Source organism: Saccostrea echinata, unplaced genomic scaffold (assembly GCF_033153115.1).
Source record: "Saccostrea echinata isolate AGI-Se365-2 ecotype Australia unplaced genomic scaffold, CSIRO_AGI_Sech_v1 ptg000003l, whole genome shotgun sequence".
Lineage (NCBI taxonomy): Eukaryota > Metazoa > Mollusca > Bivalvia > Ostreida > Ostreidae > Saccostrea > Saccostrea echinata.
In genome coordinates, this window is record NW_026889752.1 from 14,801,597 (window position 1) to 14,816,337 (window position 14,741).

General features: G+C 33.3%; 1 protein-coding gene across 1 annotated transcript in view; it reads right to left on the reverse strand.

The window, feature by feature from the left end:
- Positions 1 to 14,741, reverse strand: part of LOC133178607 (DNA mismatch repair protein Msh2-like) — a 337,373-nt gene that overhangs the window by 57,961 nt on the left and 264,671 nt on the right. The window contains exons 9-10 of the mRNA XM_061313340.1: positions 8,403 to 8,467; positions 2,375 to 2,542 (exon numbers count right to left, since the gene is read on the reverse strand). Of these exons, the coding sequence (XP_061169324.1) occupies positions 2,375 to 2,542; positions 8,403 to 8,467 (233 nt within the window). The remainder of the gene's footprint in view (positions 1 to 2,374; positions 2,543 to 8,402; positions 8,468 to 14,741) is intronic.

Below are 14,741 nucleotides of genomic sequence, written 5' to 3' on the forward strand. Positions count from 1 at the left end.
AATATACTCGATAGGTAGCTTTACCATCATCATGACCGCCATTTTGTTTTATGATCGTCGTCGCCATTTTGTTTGTTTGTTTGTTTTTTTTTTAAATAAAATCATTTTATTTAATAAAGCCACAAGAAATTCTGGATGCCCTTGTTAACTGCTAAAACATCCTAATCAAACTGGCAGTCTTCATTCTCAATGTCGAAATATCTGTTACAGCATGGACTTGTGCACATGCTACTTATATAAATCGTGTACATGTAAACATGATGAAGTTCCTTGTGATAAATAAAACAATGGGCATGGTGCATCTTGGAGGCTTTTGTATTTATATTCGTGCCTTCCTATTTCCGCTTTTAATTATTAAAATATTAATACTATCAACCCTATTTTACTTTTATTAAATTAGCCTGCATTTCATCCATTTTGTTTACAATGATAGCCAAATTTATAATGAGTAATTTCGTTAAGATTCACCAAAACTTATTGTGAAATGTGCAACTTCACAAGTTTCCACAAGTCTATACAACAAAGGTCATTGAGTACAAACACCTGTGTCACTTGAAATCAGCAGTTTGCACATGAGAGAGAGAGAGAGAGAGAGAGTTGTGAAATATAACTGGACTACTTGTTCATGTTGATACATATAATTCCCTCTGCAGAACATTGTAGAAGATTTCCCATTAAATAATGTTACATTTTTGTATTTCCCAAGAGAGAGAGAGAGAGAGAGGGGGGGGAGAGGGGGAGATAATTATTCCTCTATTCAGATTTACAATGTAATTTACAGAAGGTTGACTTGATCTTAATGATTATAATAACATGAATAATTTAGGACTTCTGTTGAACATAAAATGGACAATGCATTAAAAATATTGATACATGTATATAAGACTACCCCCCCCCCCCCCCTCCCAATTTTAGAACTAAAATATTTCGTAAGGTGAAGAGAGAAGAATAAAGGAACACAAATGGATTTTTTAATTCCCTATGAATTATTCAACTGATTCAATGATCTTAAACCCATTGGCATTTGTAACAATAATGTTCATCCCCCCTTTTTCTGCAAGAAATATACATATACCTATACTCTCATGCTAATAACATAATTGGGTTCTGAATGTATGTAATAACACCATATTAAATCATAAGAATAATGTAATTAATAATTGTGTAAAACTGTGTTCTACACCCCCTGTCTTTTTTCCATATTTTTTAACACTATATATATTAACATACATATAATGATACATAGATTGTAATATCATTTCATCACTACAATTTTTTTTTAATTATCGAATAATCTGTTTGAAATTTCAAAATTAATTTTTATCACAATGAGAAAAAAGCTAAGTCCAAATTAGGTACATAAAAAGTACATCCTTATTTTACTGATTTTGCCAAAAAAGATTAAGTCCCAGAAAAGTATACTTTCAGTACAGTGAAAAAAGACTAAGTCAAAATTAGGTACAAAAAAGTACTGTGGAAAAAAACTAAGTCCTAAAAAGTACAAAAAAGTACTTTGGAAAAAAAACCTAAGTCCAAATAAAGTACAAAAAAAGGTCATCAGCTTTCAGAGGCTATCTGGCCCAGTACAAAAAAGTATACCTTTTCTGACCTTTTTCTAAAAAGCACAAATTTATATAGTACAAAAGTAGCATAAGAGTATACTTTTTTGTACTTTATTTTGGTATGAGTAATAGTTAAGTCTGCTTGTGTGCCAAGTTATACTGAAATCAGACCAAAACTGTAGGAGGAGTAGCATTTTGAAAGTATTTCAAGGAAATTTCTATTTTTAGTAACCATCGCAACACCGTTCATTGAAATCAAAAACCGATATACCGAATTATGTATCTTAGTATGGTCTACTTGTGTGCCAAGTTAAATTGAAATTAAACCAAAACTGTAGGAGGAGTAGCGTTTTGAAAAATTGTTTACAGATGGACAGACAGACGATGGACACCTTACTATCGCATAAGCTCTTCTGGTCTCTGACCAGTCGCGCTAAAAAATATCTTAACCCTTAAATGAAACAATCTTTGTATTTATTACTTAAGTTTGATATGTTTCCGACATAAATAAACATTTTATGATCAATTAAATTTATATATAAAATCACATTTTCAAGTGATTTTATTGTAGGCCAGAAAATGACCTTATAGAGAATTGTCCTTTGACCAGAAAAGCTCACTGGAGCCTTCGGCTTAGGTGAGAAAAATGTGAAAAGTTTACAGGAGGAGGGATGGACAGACAGACGGATGGCCGGACACCAGACAATGGATGGTCAGAAAAAGCTCAAGCTTTCAGCTCAGAGGAGCTTAATACAGAAAACTGATAGCTATATAATAATTAAGGTACAATATTTATATATCATTCTCTTAACCTTCAATATTGAAGCTGTTTCTAACATCTCTGCCATAAATGTTGAAATCCCTTTCACTTGATTATCACCTGCACCAACACGAGCCAGAATGCTATCCACAATGGTCACTTTTGCCTCACTGCATGGAACAAAAGATCCAATCTGTGCCAGAAGAACAATGACTCCAGCCTGAAACATCAAGATTATTAAAATTATTTTAATGTAATTAATATAGTTTAAATAAACAGATATCAAATTATTCAGCACATGGTTTACCAAAGTCACATGATCATAACAGCCAATCAGATTACTCCTCAAGTTTGTCTCTCTCAAATGATTTTTGCAAATTTCAAGTAAATTCCTACGGATTTTATTTATATGACTTACATGAAACTTTACCAGTGTTATTTTTATTCTCAGTTGTGGACTGTATAATTTAAATATCGGATAAATCATGCATTTGTGTAGTTCTATTTGTGTTTGTTTATATGGACATGGGCAAATAGTTCCATAAACTATGACCCATGAAATGTGATTATTGAGTGTTTCTATATTTATCACAAACTGACAATGTCTGGAAGGAAAAGAAAACATGCCAAGACACCAGTAGAAACAGGATCTCCCATGCTACAAAGTAACATCATTCAAGGTAAAGATATTAACCTAGCTTTACTTATCATGCCACATGAAGTAGAAGAACAAAGGGTGACTGACAGTGAAGGTTGATACATCTTGCTAAAACAAAATCAAGATGCTAGGTTGTTGAGGAACTTAACTCTAAACAAGTTAATTATTGCCTTTATGAAATACAAAAACAACATTTGTGAGTAGTAGAAAAAAATATTTTGAGAGAAATTATGCATTTTCACCATATAATCAATAGACCTTCACAAAAACCCCTGACCCAGGGGCCATGAATTTTACAATTTTGGAAGAGGCATTCTTCCTTATCAAAACCATGCACTTTCTTTGTTTGAATTAATACCCAGGAGCAGAGAAGAAGATTTTGAAAGAATTTTGCATGTTCCCTATATAATCAATAGAGCCCCGCCCTTACACTGACTTTTTTCCCTATAAGTTTGAAATTTCATTGTGGCCCCACCCTACCCCTGGGGGTTATTGATTTGAACAAACCTGAATCTACACTATCTGAGGATGCTTCCATATAAATATGACTGACCATGGCTTTGCTGTTCTTCATCAGAAGATCTTTAAAGATTTTTCCTATATATTCCTATGTAAAACTTTGATCATCCGTTGTGGCCCCACCCTACCCCCGGGAGTCATGATTTGAAAGAACTTGAATCTTCACCACCTGAGGATACTTTCACTTAAATATGACCAATCATAGCTTTGCTATTCTTGAGAAGAAGATTTTTGATGATTTTTTCCTAGTATATACTCCTGTATTAAACTTTGATCATCCATTGTGGCTCCAACCTATCCCCGGGGGTCATGATTTGAACAAACTTGAATCTACACCACCCGAGGATACTTGCACATAAATATGACAAATTATTGCTTTTCTGTTCTCAACAAGAAGATTTTTAAAGATATTTCCTATATATTCATATGTAAAACTTTGATCGTCCATTGTGAACCTACCCTACCCCCGGGGGTCATGGTTTGAACAAACTTGAATCTACACAACCTAAGGATGCTTCCATATAAATATGACCAATCATAGCTTTGCTGTTCTTAAAAAGATTTTTAAAGATTTTTCCTCTTGAGTAAAACTTTGATCATCCATTGTGGCCCCACCCTACCCCTGGGGGTCATGGTTTGAACAAATTTGAATCTACACTACCTGACAATGATTCCATATGAGTTTCATCTTTCCTGGCCTATTGGTTCTTGAGAAGAAGATTTTTCAATGATGCCATTAATTTTTCACTAATTTGTAATTATCTCCTCTTGGAGGAGGGTATGGCCCTTCATTTAAACAAACTTGAATCCCCTTCATCCAAAGATACTCTGTGCCAAGTTTGGTTGAAATTGGCCCAGTAGTTCTGGAGAAGAAGATGAATATGTGAAGAGTTTACGACAACAATAAGGACGACAACAGACAAAGGATCACTTCTAGGTAAATATATGTGTTGACCTATAGGGCGATATTGGTTTCAGTCTTTAGATAAAGCTTATCGATATCTGTTCCGGTCGCTGACTTTAGGCCACATGCGTGTAGTTTCTTGTTTCTCATGTATCGCTTTAGTTGTAGTCAACTGTGTGTTCATCTGATCCTACCTCGGTATTTACAGATACATCCTTTGTATGAGGGTTGTTACTTGATGCCTGGGTAATGGCAACGGGACACAAAACCTTAACTGACCTTACCACACTCTTTTTCTAATCTGTACACCTTCCTCCTGCATTTTTGACATAACATGTCACCAATGCACACAATTTTCCCGAGGAATGAACTGTATCTACTCTGCATAGCGCAGTATCTCTACCACTGGCATAACAGTACTATTACCCAGAGATGTTCTTGAAAGACAAACACAGCAATTTTTGCTCGGCATGATTTTTTTTCGTGACACCTGCAGTATCGAGTAACAGAAAGTGAATGATTTGTGTCCTTGAACAAAGTGTGCTTACACTGAGGTATAGTTCCGTTTGATTGCGTTTAGTTAAAGAGAATTTATGATCTGCATTTCCATAAATGTCTTTTATATCAACAGCAAACATACATTTAAGGAAGAAAATAGAAGTAAAATGCAGAAGCCTGTATAAAAAAATTAAATTCGTGTTTATACAGGTGAAAAATTTGAAAAAATAAAAGTGTGCCAACAGGTGGATTTGAACCAGGACACAAAATGTTCATTGTGAGAGTCTGCGGTCTATATCTCTGAGCTATACTAGCTATGAACACATACGTCATAAACATAAGCCAGTGTGATAGAAATAGGTTTTCGCATTTTTTATAGGTTTTTTACGAATTTCGACCCTAGGGCAGGGGTGCCTCTAAAAAAATCTTGTTTTAAATCATTCTTTAGATCAAAATCTATCAAAATTTCATAATTCAATTTAGGGGCAAGCCTGCCCTAAAGGACTTCTATGCCAAAATTCACGCAAAAATTAGTGCTTTAACGGACAAAATACTGCTTTGGCCAACTTTGGAGGTTAATTTCAAAGTTGAAAATAAAAAATTTTAGGTTCAAAATGCTAATTTGAAAAATGTAGACAAATATATGATAGAAAACAACTAAAGAAAATTTATTTTTAAATGTGACTTTTTCTGGAAATTGTTCTCTCCTATAGGTCAAATCTTTTGTTATAACGAATACATCCTTTCAATCAGAAAAGCTCACTTGAGCCTTCGGCTCAGGTGAGCTAAAAACTTGAAAAACCACACGGAATTTCTTTAGAAGAGTTGGGTTGTTTTGTGGAAAAAAGGGAAGGGGTGCTTGATGTTACCTTGCATGTTTGCCATGCTGATTTTATTAATTTTAATGTTACATGTTTTTCCGACTTGTCAGACAGATGGACAACATTTATTTCTTCTTCAATGTCGAGGTCAAATATTCCTGATCTATGTAACTTTAATGATATCTGAATTGTTAAAATGATCGTTTTCAATTTCAAAATGACGAACTTGTCAAATTCAAATTGTAATATCTGCCAGTATCACTTTCCAGGTATCATGTTCACTAAAACTGTTTATCCATTTATTTATTATTACTACACCATTCATTTGTAAGAATGCTTGTCTCTTCAGCACTTGTAGTACCGTTTTCATCTCCAGCATCGTCTGACATTTTGGCGGTTTTTGTTTGTCAAGGATCTTTTAATCAGTTTATCATAAATACTATGAAGAAAGTGTTTTATTGATCGGTGTTGTTAAATTAATGCAGAGATTAAACCCGATTCAAAAAATCTATTTTGACGAACGAAAGAACTTGTAAACATTGTAAGATGATAAAATGGTTAAAAAACAAATCCTATTTTTTGGCCAATAAAATTTTTTCAGCCATGGGTGTTTTTCACTGAAGCAGGCGGCAATTCCAAACAAACAATAATTTTATTTTGGCCTCGTGCATTTGAGTGTAGTCTACTTGTGTGCAAAATTAGATTGAAATCAGACCAGAACTGTAGGAGGAGTAGCGTTTTGAAAGTATTTCACTTTTAGTAACCATGGCAACATAGTTCATCGAAATCAAGAACCGATAAATTGAAATATGTACCTTACTGTAGTCTACTTGTGTGCCAAGTTACATTAAAATCAGACCAAAACTGTACGAGCAGTAGCATTTTGAAAAATTGTTTACAGATGGACAGACAGACAGCTAGATGGAGGGACAATGAACAGACAATGGAGCTCTTCTGGTCTCTGACCAGTAGAGGTAAAAACGGAAAAAAAAGACAGATAGCTAGATGGATGCTGGACAAGAGCTAATATATACAGTCCCTGGATCACTCTACTTTCCCATTTTTCCATTTGCTCACTGTTTGTTCAGCATGCGTTCACCATTCATTCACCGTGTGCTCTCCATTCAGCTTTCACAAAGCCTTCAGCGTTTGCTTTGTTCATTTACCTTGTGCTCAGCGTTCACTTATCGTTCAGTCTTTATTGTCATTCGAAACTCGGATGTGAAAGGACTTAATGATTTTATGTACAAAATATTTGTTGTAAGTATATCTCTTTAGAACGATACTGAAAGATTAAATTAAAATATGGCAATGTAGGGATATTTCAAGTGCACCAGAATTTGAGGAGGTCCACCAATGATTTATGACAAGTGGTCCTGTGGTCCACTTAGTAAAAAAGTTGTGCCAACTAGAAAACTGACCAGTCAGCAAGGGCCCCACCGAGGGGTAGAAATATAAGAGTGCCGCTTACAGAATAAGAATTTTAATTGATTACAAAAAATTAAAAATATATGAAGAAGAATATGCAATAACAACTGTATTTATAAAATTAGAATTTCAAAATAATTCCTAAATATCCAACAACCTATAAAGAGTATCCCTGTATTTACATAAGGCAGTAAAAAATATCATATCTATAATAACTCAATTAAATGTATATTCAAACAAGAAAAAAGCATGTGTTTTCAAATATCACCCAGGCTTGACCTTAACTTCAAAACAAACATCAGTTGCAGACAAAGGTTAATTTATCTTAAAGTGACAAATAAAGATAAGCCTGGAAAATTTTCTGCCCAAGACAAGATAATTAATCCCAAGGGGTTAATTGTACTGCTCTCTTATCCTTTTCTTCCAAGTTTACAATAAGAACTCTTTCAGTAATGATAGAATGAGTTCATTATTGGACTACCCGTTAAAATTAATAGTATTCTTGAATTTACAATGGCAGCCCCAAAAAAATGAATAAATAAATAAAATAAATAAATAAAAACAAAAAAAAAAAAAATAAAAAAAAACATATCTTTATGTATATCTTGTTTTTAGAATTCAATAAAATCATAACTCATTGTATATTTTACCAATATAAAGTATGAACATTATTTAAATCCACATTTCAGAGAATGTAAACATCATTCAGAATTGACCTTAACTTCAAAATAAACTTCATTTGCAGACAGAGGTGTTAATTAATCTCAATTTGACAGAAACAGATAATGCTTTGGATTTTCTTCAAGAGGAAAGTTAATTAATCCCATGGGACTAGTTGCAGCTTTCATAGTTTACAATTGGAACATTCTCAGCAGTTATCTCTCTTTGCCCTGGCATTCATTCTAATGTAAAGTTAAAGAATCTACCCCACCACCCCAGCTCCAAACTGGATGACATAGAGAACCAAACTTAGCATCAAAATATGTCTTACTGTCTCTTCAACCAACATACCAAATTTGAACTTAATTGGTCAACTGCAAAAAAAGTTATTAGAAAAAAACAGAAAATTTGTGGATGGAAGAATGACAGACAGACAGACAGACAGACAGACAGACGGACAGACAGACAGAGTGATTACTATAGGGCACCCGCAAATCCTTGCGGGGCCCTAATTAAACCCTGGTTTACAATGAATAAAGGTAATCATTTGCAATGAGATATTAATATTTGAATTGATTCCTAACATACTTACAGATCTGATGTAAGTTGATTTTCCACCCATATTTGGACCAGTTATTATATGAAACATCTGTTGATCTAAAAAAATAAATATATGACAATTTTACTAAAATGAAGTTACTAGATAAATTAAGACCTGCACAGCTTAGAGTAACTTTCAAACCAAGCTTCATTGTACCTGCATTACCAGTGTCAAAAGAGTAAGTTGTTTATTCCTAAATGACAAACTAGAAAACTGACCATTTAGCAAGGGGTACTGAGGGGTGGAAATATAAGGATGCAGCTAACAGAATGAAAATTTTCCTTGATTACATAAATTTGAAAATATTTGAAGGAGAAAAAACAACCACAACTGTATTTATAAAATTTCAAGATAATTCCCAAATATCTAACAACCTGTAAATAGTATCCTTATATTTACATGAGGCAGTAAAAACATCATATCTTGTAATACAGACCCTAAAACGTGCTACTACACCAGTTGCACGGTTCGGTTCGGTTCGTTTTGTGTACGGTACGGTACGCTTCTTGCACGGTACGGTTCGTTTTGTGTATGGTACGGTTCGCTTTGTGCATGGTACGGTACGCTTCTTGCACGGTACGGTTCGTTTTGTGTACGGTACGGTTCGCTTTGTGCACGGTATGGTACGCTTCTTGCACGGAACGGTTCGTTTTGTGAACGGTACGCTTTGGTGAACGGTATGTAAATTAAGTGGGCGGAGCCTGTACGCTTTAGTTTATGATTGGCTACTTCATAAAGTCGTTTATTTCTTTATTATAATCTCTTTATTTTATATAAATGGAAGGACGGTATCGCAAGCATTTTTGATAAGTTTTTTTTTTAAGTTAAAGCTGTTATAAATATTTACAGCTGTATTTTCGTTATTACATTAACTAGTTGTCTTATTAACTGTATCTTTTTTAAATTTACTTTCTGTATGAACTACTTTCAATTTTTAAAATAAAATAATTTTAGTTGTCTATTTATTATCTTATTTCGTACACCATTGCCTTATGGTTCAATAACTTGGAAATAAATCGAACATATCAACAAACACCGCATAACAAGGATGAAAAAAAATATTTTGGTTGCATCGCCATAAAGGCCTTTCTGAATTTTTTTTTTTTTTAAGAATAAGCCTACATATGTTTATTTTCATTTTCATTTTCCTAATTGAATACAATTATTATTTTAAATATTCACTTATCACACTTTTAAACAAATGAGTTTGATTTTATAAATCCCTCGTGCTTTCATTTCGTCTACCATTCTTTTTACGTTCTTGTCGCTGTTGCTTCATTAAAAAAAAAAAAAAACAACAACAAACAAACAAAGAAAAACATTTTTTCTCTTGACCGAATGATCAAACAAACAATTAAAAAATAAGTTATTATTTTCTTATTTATTTGCTCACTAGGAAAAAATGCATTGAAAAGTAATCGGTAGAAGTGAACACAATTAGTGCAAAATATTCCTTAATTTTTGTGCGCGTAATTGTTTTCCTTTAAACATAAATTTTCCATCAATGTGTAAAAACGCTTTTTAAAGGGAAGTTACAATCAAGAAAACGGTTAAGACAGCTTCAATTCCATCTACAATGTATAAATGTTTATAATATATATTGACTGCAAAGAAAGATTTCCGAAATAAATAATATGTCAAAATGTTACAAATAAATAGTCCGTTTTCAATTATTTAGAAAATAAATAATATGCAGCCATGCATGTTCTCAAAAACTTTGATAATGAATAATTTGCCCATGCCGGGTGCTATGCCCCCCCCCCCCCCCCCCCACCTTGTTTCCTTGTCAAACTCAAACTTTTTTTATTGAAGATCTAGAAGAAAAGCTGACTGCACATGAAATTCTACTTATCTGCTGAATAAAACTGGTTCATTGTTGTAGACCTACTGTATAAGACAGCAAACTGTTGATACACGTGTGAATGTAAGCATATCTGGACTAACGGGATTAGATACGGTTCAATATACACAGCTTAAGTTTTTACCTGTGCACCCTGATGACAATAAATGATCGAAATTTTCAAATGTTTTAGAGTAAATAACGAAAGCATAGAAAGATGTCAGTCTAGATAACGAGACCATTGCAAGAAATGTACAGTATGTGTTTCTTTAAAAAAAAACAAACTTGGATGAATACGCATGCACGGGCTACGCATTTTTAAAAAAAAAAAAAGATTAAACTGGGCTCTATGTGTAAATTCCAGGTAACATATTTTACCTGCAGGTTTCAGTGAATAAAGCAAATGAAATTTGAAAATGCTTTAAATAAAAATTAATTCTGACATATATCCAGATATTTTTTTTGACTACTTGTATTAAACTGAAAATTCCATGCGAAAATGTGGCGATCGAACTTTTTGACAGTATGTTATATTGGCGATAACATCTTGGGTTGGTCAGAAGAGTGTTAACCAACACATATTATTTATATATACATCGCTTTTATTTATTTTTTTTCTAGTGATTGAGAGGCGTTTACATTTTAACATGTCCGGTTTTAACTTGACAATTTAGTACGTAGTTTTTTGTTTTGTTTTTTTTTATTTATTTATTTATTTATTTTGCTGAATCTGTAATCATTTCTCCCTAAATCTATTACTTACATGAATAAAAAAAATGATTTTAAGGGCTTGATTTCAGAAAATAGCACAGAATCCAAATACTTTTTTTTTCAGTGTGTCCTGGTTTCCGAGAACGTTAACAGAGACAAGAATAGGGTAGATAAAAACTATAGAAATAAACGATAACATTTAATTCACTTTTATTTATTATAAATTGTACACGAAAATATTACGATGCTGCATTTAATATAAAAAAGTTAGTCAAGCACAACCCGATCATGCATAGCGAATAAGGAATCGCCTCACACTCTGTCGAGTTGTTTTGAAGTCGCAACTATAGTTTTGAGTAGTTTCCTTATATAAACAAAATTAAGTCCAGATGCATGGTACTTAATAATGATATTTTGAATCTCTAGGGTTATTTTCCATACTTCTTTAACGTGCGCTGCGTCGAAAGAAATAAAAAAAAATTACTTACTGTAATTGGTCATCGCAAGATCGGGGCGTGGCTTGCATAATTATTTAAAAAATTATTCATGAACGGTACGGTTCGCTTTGTGCACGGTACGGTTCGCTTTGTGCACGGTACGGTACGCTTCTTGCACGGTACGGTTCGTTTTGTGTACGGTACGGTTCGCTTTGTGCACGGTACGGTACGCTTCTTGCACGGAACGGTACGGTTCGTTTCTGAGGTGTAGTAACACGTTTTAGGGTCTGTAACTCAATTAATTAAATGTATATTTAAACAAGAATGAAGCATGTGTTTTATAAAATGCCAGCCTTCAGTGAATGCAAATATCACCCAGGCTTGACCTTAACTTCAAAAAAATAACATCAGTTGCAGACCAAGGTTTAATTAATTTTAAAGTGACAGATAAAGATAAGCCTCTAAATTTTCTACAGCAGACAAGATAAATTAATACTGGGGATTAATTGTACTGCTCTCTCATCCTTTTCTTCCAAGTTTACAATAAAAACTTTTGCAGCAATGATAGAATGAGGTTACAGTCAAACCTATATTAAGCAGTCACTTGCGGGAATCATTAAAAGTGACCTTTATAGAGAGGTGACCTTTGAAGAGAGGTTCATCTTTTTTTAAGAAAAATTCTTTTCCAATTTATGTAAGTTCTGTGTTTTAAAATACTACATCATAGAATATTAAAGAAAGATGTGTTTTGGACATCAATGGCATCAGTTAGATTTTTTTGAATTTAAATAGTCTCAAGATTAGGTTCATGATAAATATGATGACTTCAACAAAAAATAAATTGAGTCTAATTGAGCATTGCATTATCCTCCCTCCAAACAACAACAATACTTTTTTTTATTATAAGATTATTTTATCATGCTGTGCCATGAATAAAATATAATGTATTTTTCTTTATCTAAACTGCCTCTAAAAAAACAAGTTTAGTTAGTCCTGATAGTTGTATGTTTAATAATATGTAAATAGTTGCGTAATAAACAGAGAATTCATAATATTCTTAGTTTATCAAAGCAGTGCATAATAAAAATTGATATGAAATTCACAGATGTTGTGAGCAATGAAGCGTGACTAATCCTAACGGTCGTCTTAGCTAGTTGAAAATCACGAGATAATTAGGACACATTGAGTATACAAAACAGTTAATTAGGGTTTCTACAAATAATACGTTTCCTATGTGTTAAAAACGGTCTGTCATGTGTTTACACAATTACACCTATCGGAGCTGGGCATGCCAAAAGTGAACTAATAATTAGGAAACACCTAATTATTGTATCCATTAATAGATATATAAGGATGAATTATGTATCACTCAGATTTTTTTAAACCAGATTCCAATTCAATAAGATTAAGATTCTTGTAAGTCTGTTATCTTGATAACCTTTTCGGTTCACTAGCACCCTTGTTTAGTTTTGTTAAAAAAATATTAAATAAATTATCCAATATTTTAAATGGTTTTAACAAGGCCAATTATTTTTTCATAATCTCGCTACACAAGACCAATTATTTACATTAGTGACAAAAATTGGGAGTCACCTGAATTTAGATCTGGTCACGTGATCGGACAAGATGGCCACTATATACGAGGTAAAATGGCGATTTTACATGAAATTTGATGACCACTGACCGCTTTACGCAGGTGACCGCTTAATAGAGTTACATTGTATAGGAAAATTCATTGGGAGGAAATAAAATGACCGCATAGGACAGGTGACCGCTGGATAAAGGTGACCGCTATGACAAGTTTGACTGTATTATCCAATTACCTGTTAAAACAAGCATTCTGAGAGTATTGCATTAGCAATACTAGTCCCCTACCGGCAAGTGTAATCTGGTTCCCGTTGAAAATTGAAAATGCCATAATTCCGTCAAAAATCAATGAAGCAGAACGAAATGCAAACTTGATCTATAACTAATCAAGGTAAAGTCACATACCAAAAATCAGCTCAATATCTGCAAGCGTTTAGGAAAAAAGTGCGAAAAACCCTGGAAAATTGAGAAGTTCGTAATTCCGTCAAAAATCATTGAAGCAGAACGAAATGCAAACTTGATCTGTAACTCATCAAGATACACTCACATACCAAAAATCAGCTCAATATCTGCAAGCGTTTAGAAGAAAATTGCGGAAAACCAAGTGGGACAGACTGACAGACAGACAGAGGGACAGACAGACAGACAGACGGACGGACAGACAGACAGACGGACAGACAGACGGACGGACGGACTCAGAGGAAACCTATAGTCCCCTCCGGTTTCACCGGTAGGGGACTAATTAATAGTACAGTACAGGCAATGCAGATCCCGTATTTCTTGCGCCCAGTCGCGGTATATACATAACGCGGGATTTGGCCAGGTGAGACAGGTAAACTGCATTCCCTCCATGGGAAACTCATCACATACCTGTCCCTGCCTTGGTTAAATCTTTAGTCAACTAGTATCGTAAACAAACGGGAGTTATCTCCCCGAACAGAAATTTTGTGAACACATTCTATTGAGTTAAAGGATTGGAAACAAGTTCTATACATCTTACTAGGTTCCTCTCCTTATATTTTACAATATGTCATGCAAATTAAAAGAAAAATAATACAGTTAGTACAAGTGAAAAAGCAATTAAATAACATATCAACCAGAGAATCTACATGTTTCGTCAATAAATTTATGAACAGCAGCAAATTCCCTCTAAAAAAAAAAAAGATCTTCAGTGTATGTATATTTCTGAAATTATTTTCTTTTATTTTCAACAGTGAGGTGAAAATAATAAACATACTCCAAAAAAAGAATCTGTAAAGCAGAAGATATTTTAAACGTTGTTGTTATTATTTTTTAATTATAGATCAATACTAAAGCGACATCTTTTGTTTTAAATAGTGTCAAGAAAACTATTTATACACGTAAGCCATGTCATTTGAGAGTTTAACATGACAAATTTTAATGTTGGAAATATAAGTTCTAAAAACTTCTTATCAAATTATATGCGAACTACAATAATGTTACATACACGTGCTAAACAATAGTCAGCACGAGCTTTGATTAACAGTTTTCAGCATTCCTATGAGGAAAAGGGTACATCTTTATACTGTTTATGTTTTTGTATTTTTACCAAATTTAGAACAGTATAATTCATTTAATTTATTTCACTTTATTGTATCATGTGCAAGCATTTCTCTGAAATTGTCGAATGACTGGAAAGCTGTAATATTCAATGGTGAGAGTTTGCAGTGAGTGGGCACGTGAACTTTAAAATTATACAAGATATCAATATAATTTTTCTTTTCCTCAATATTT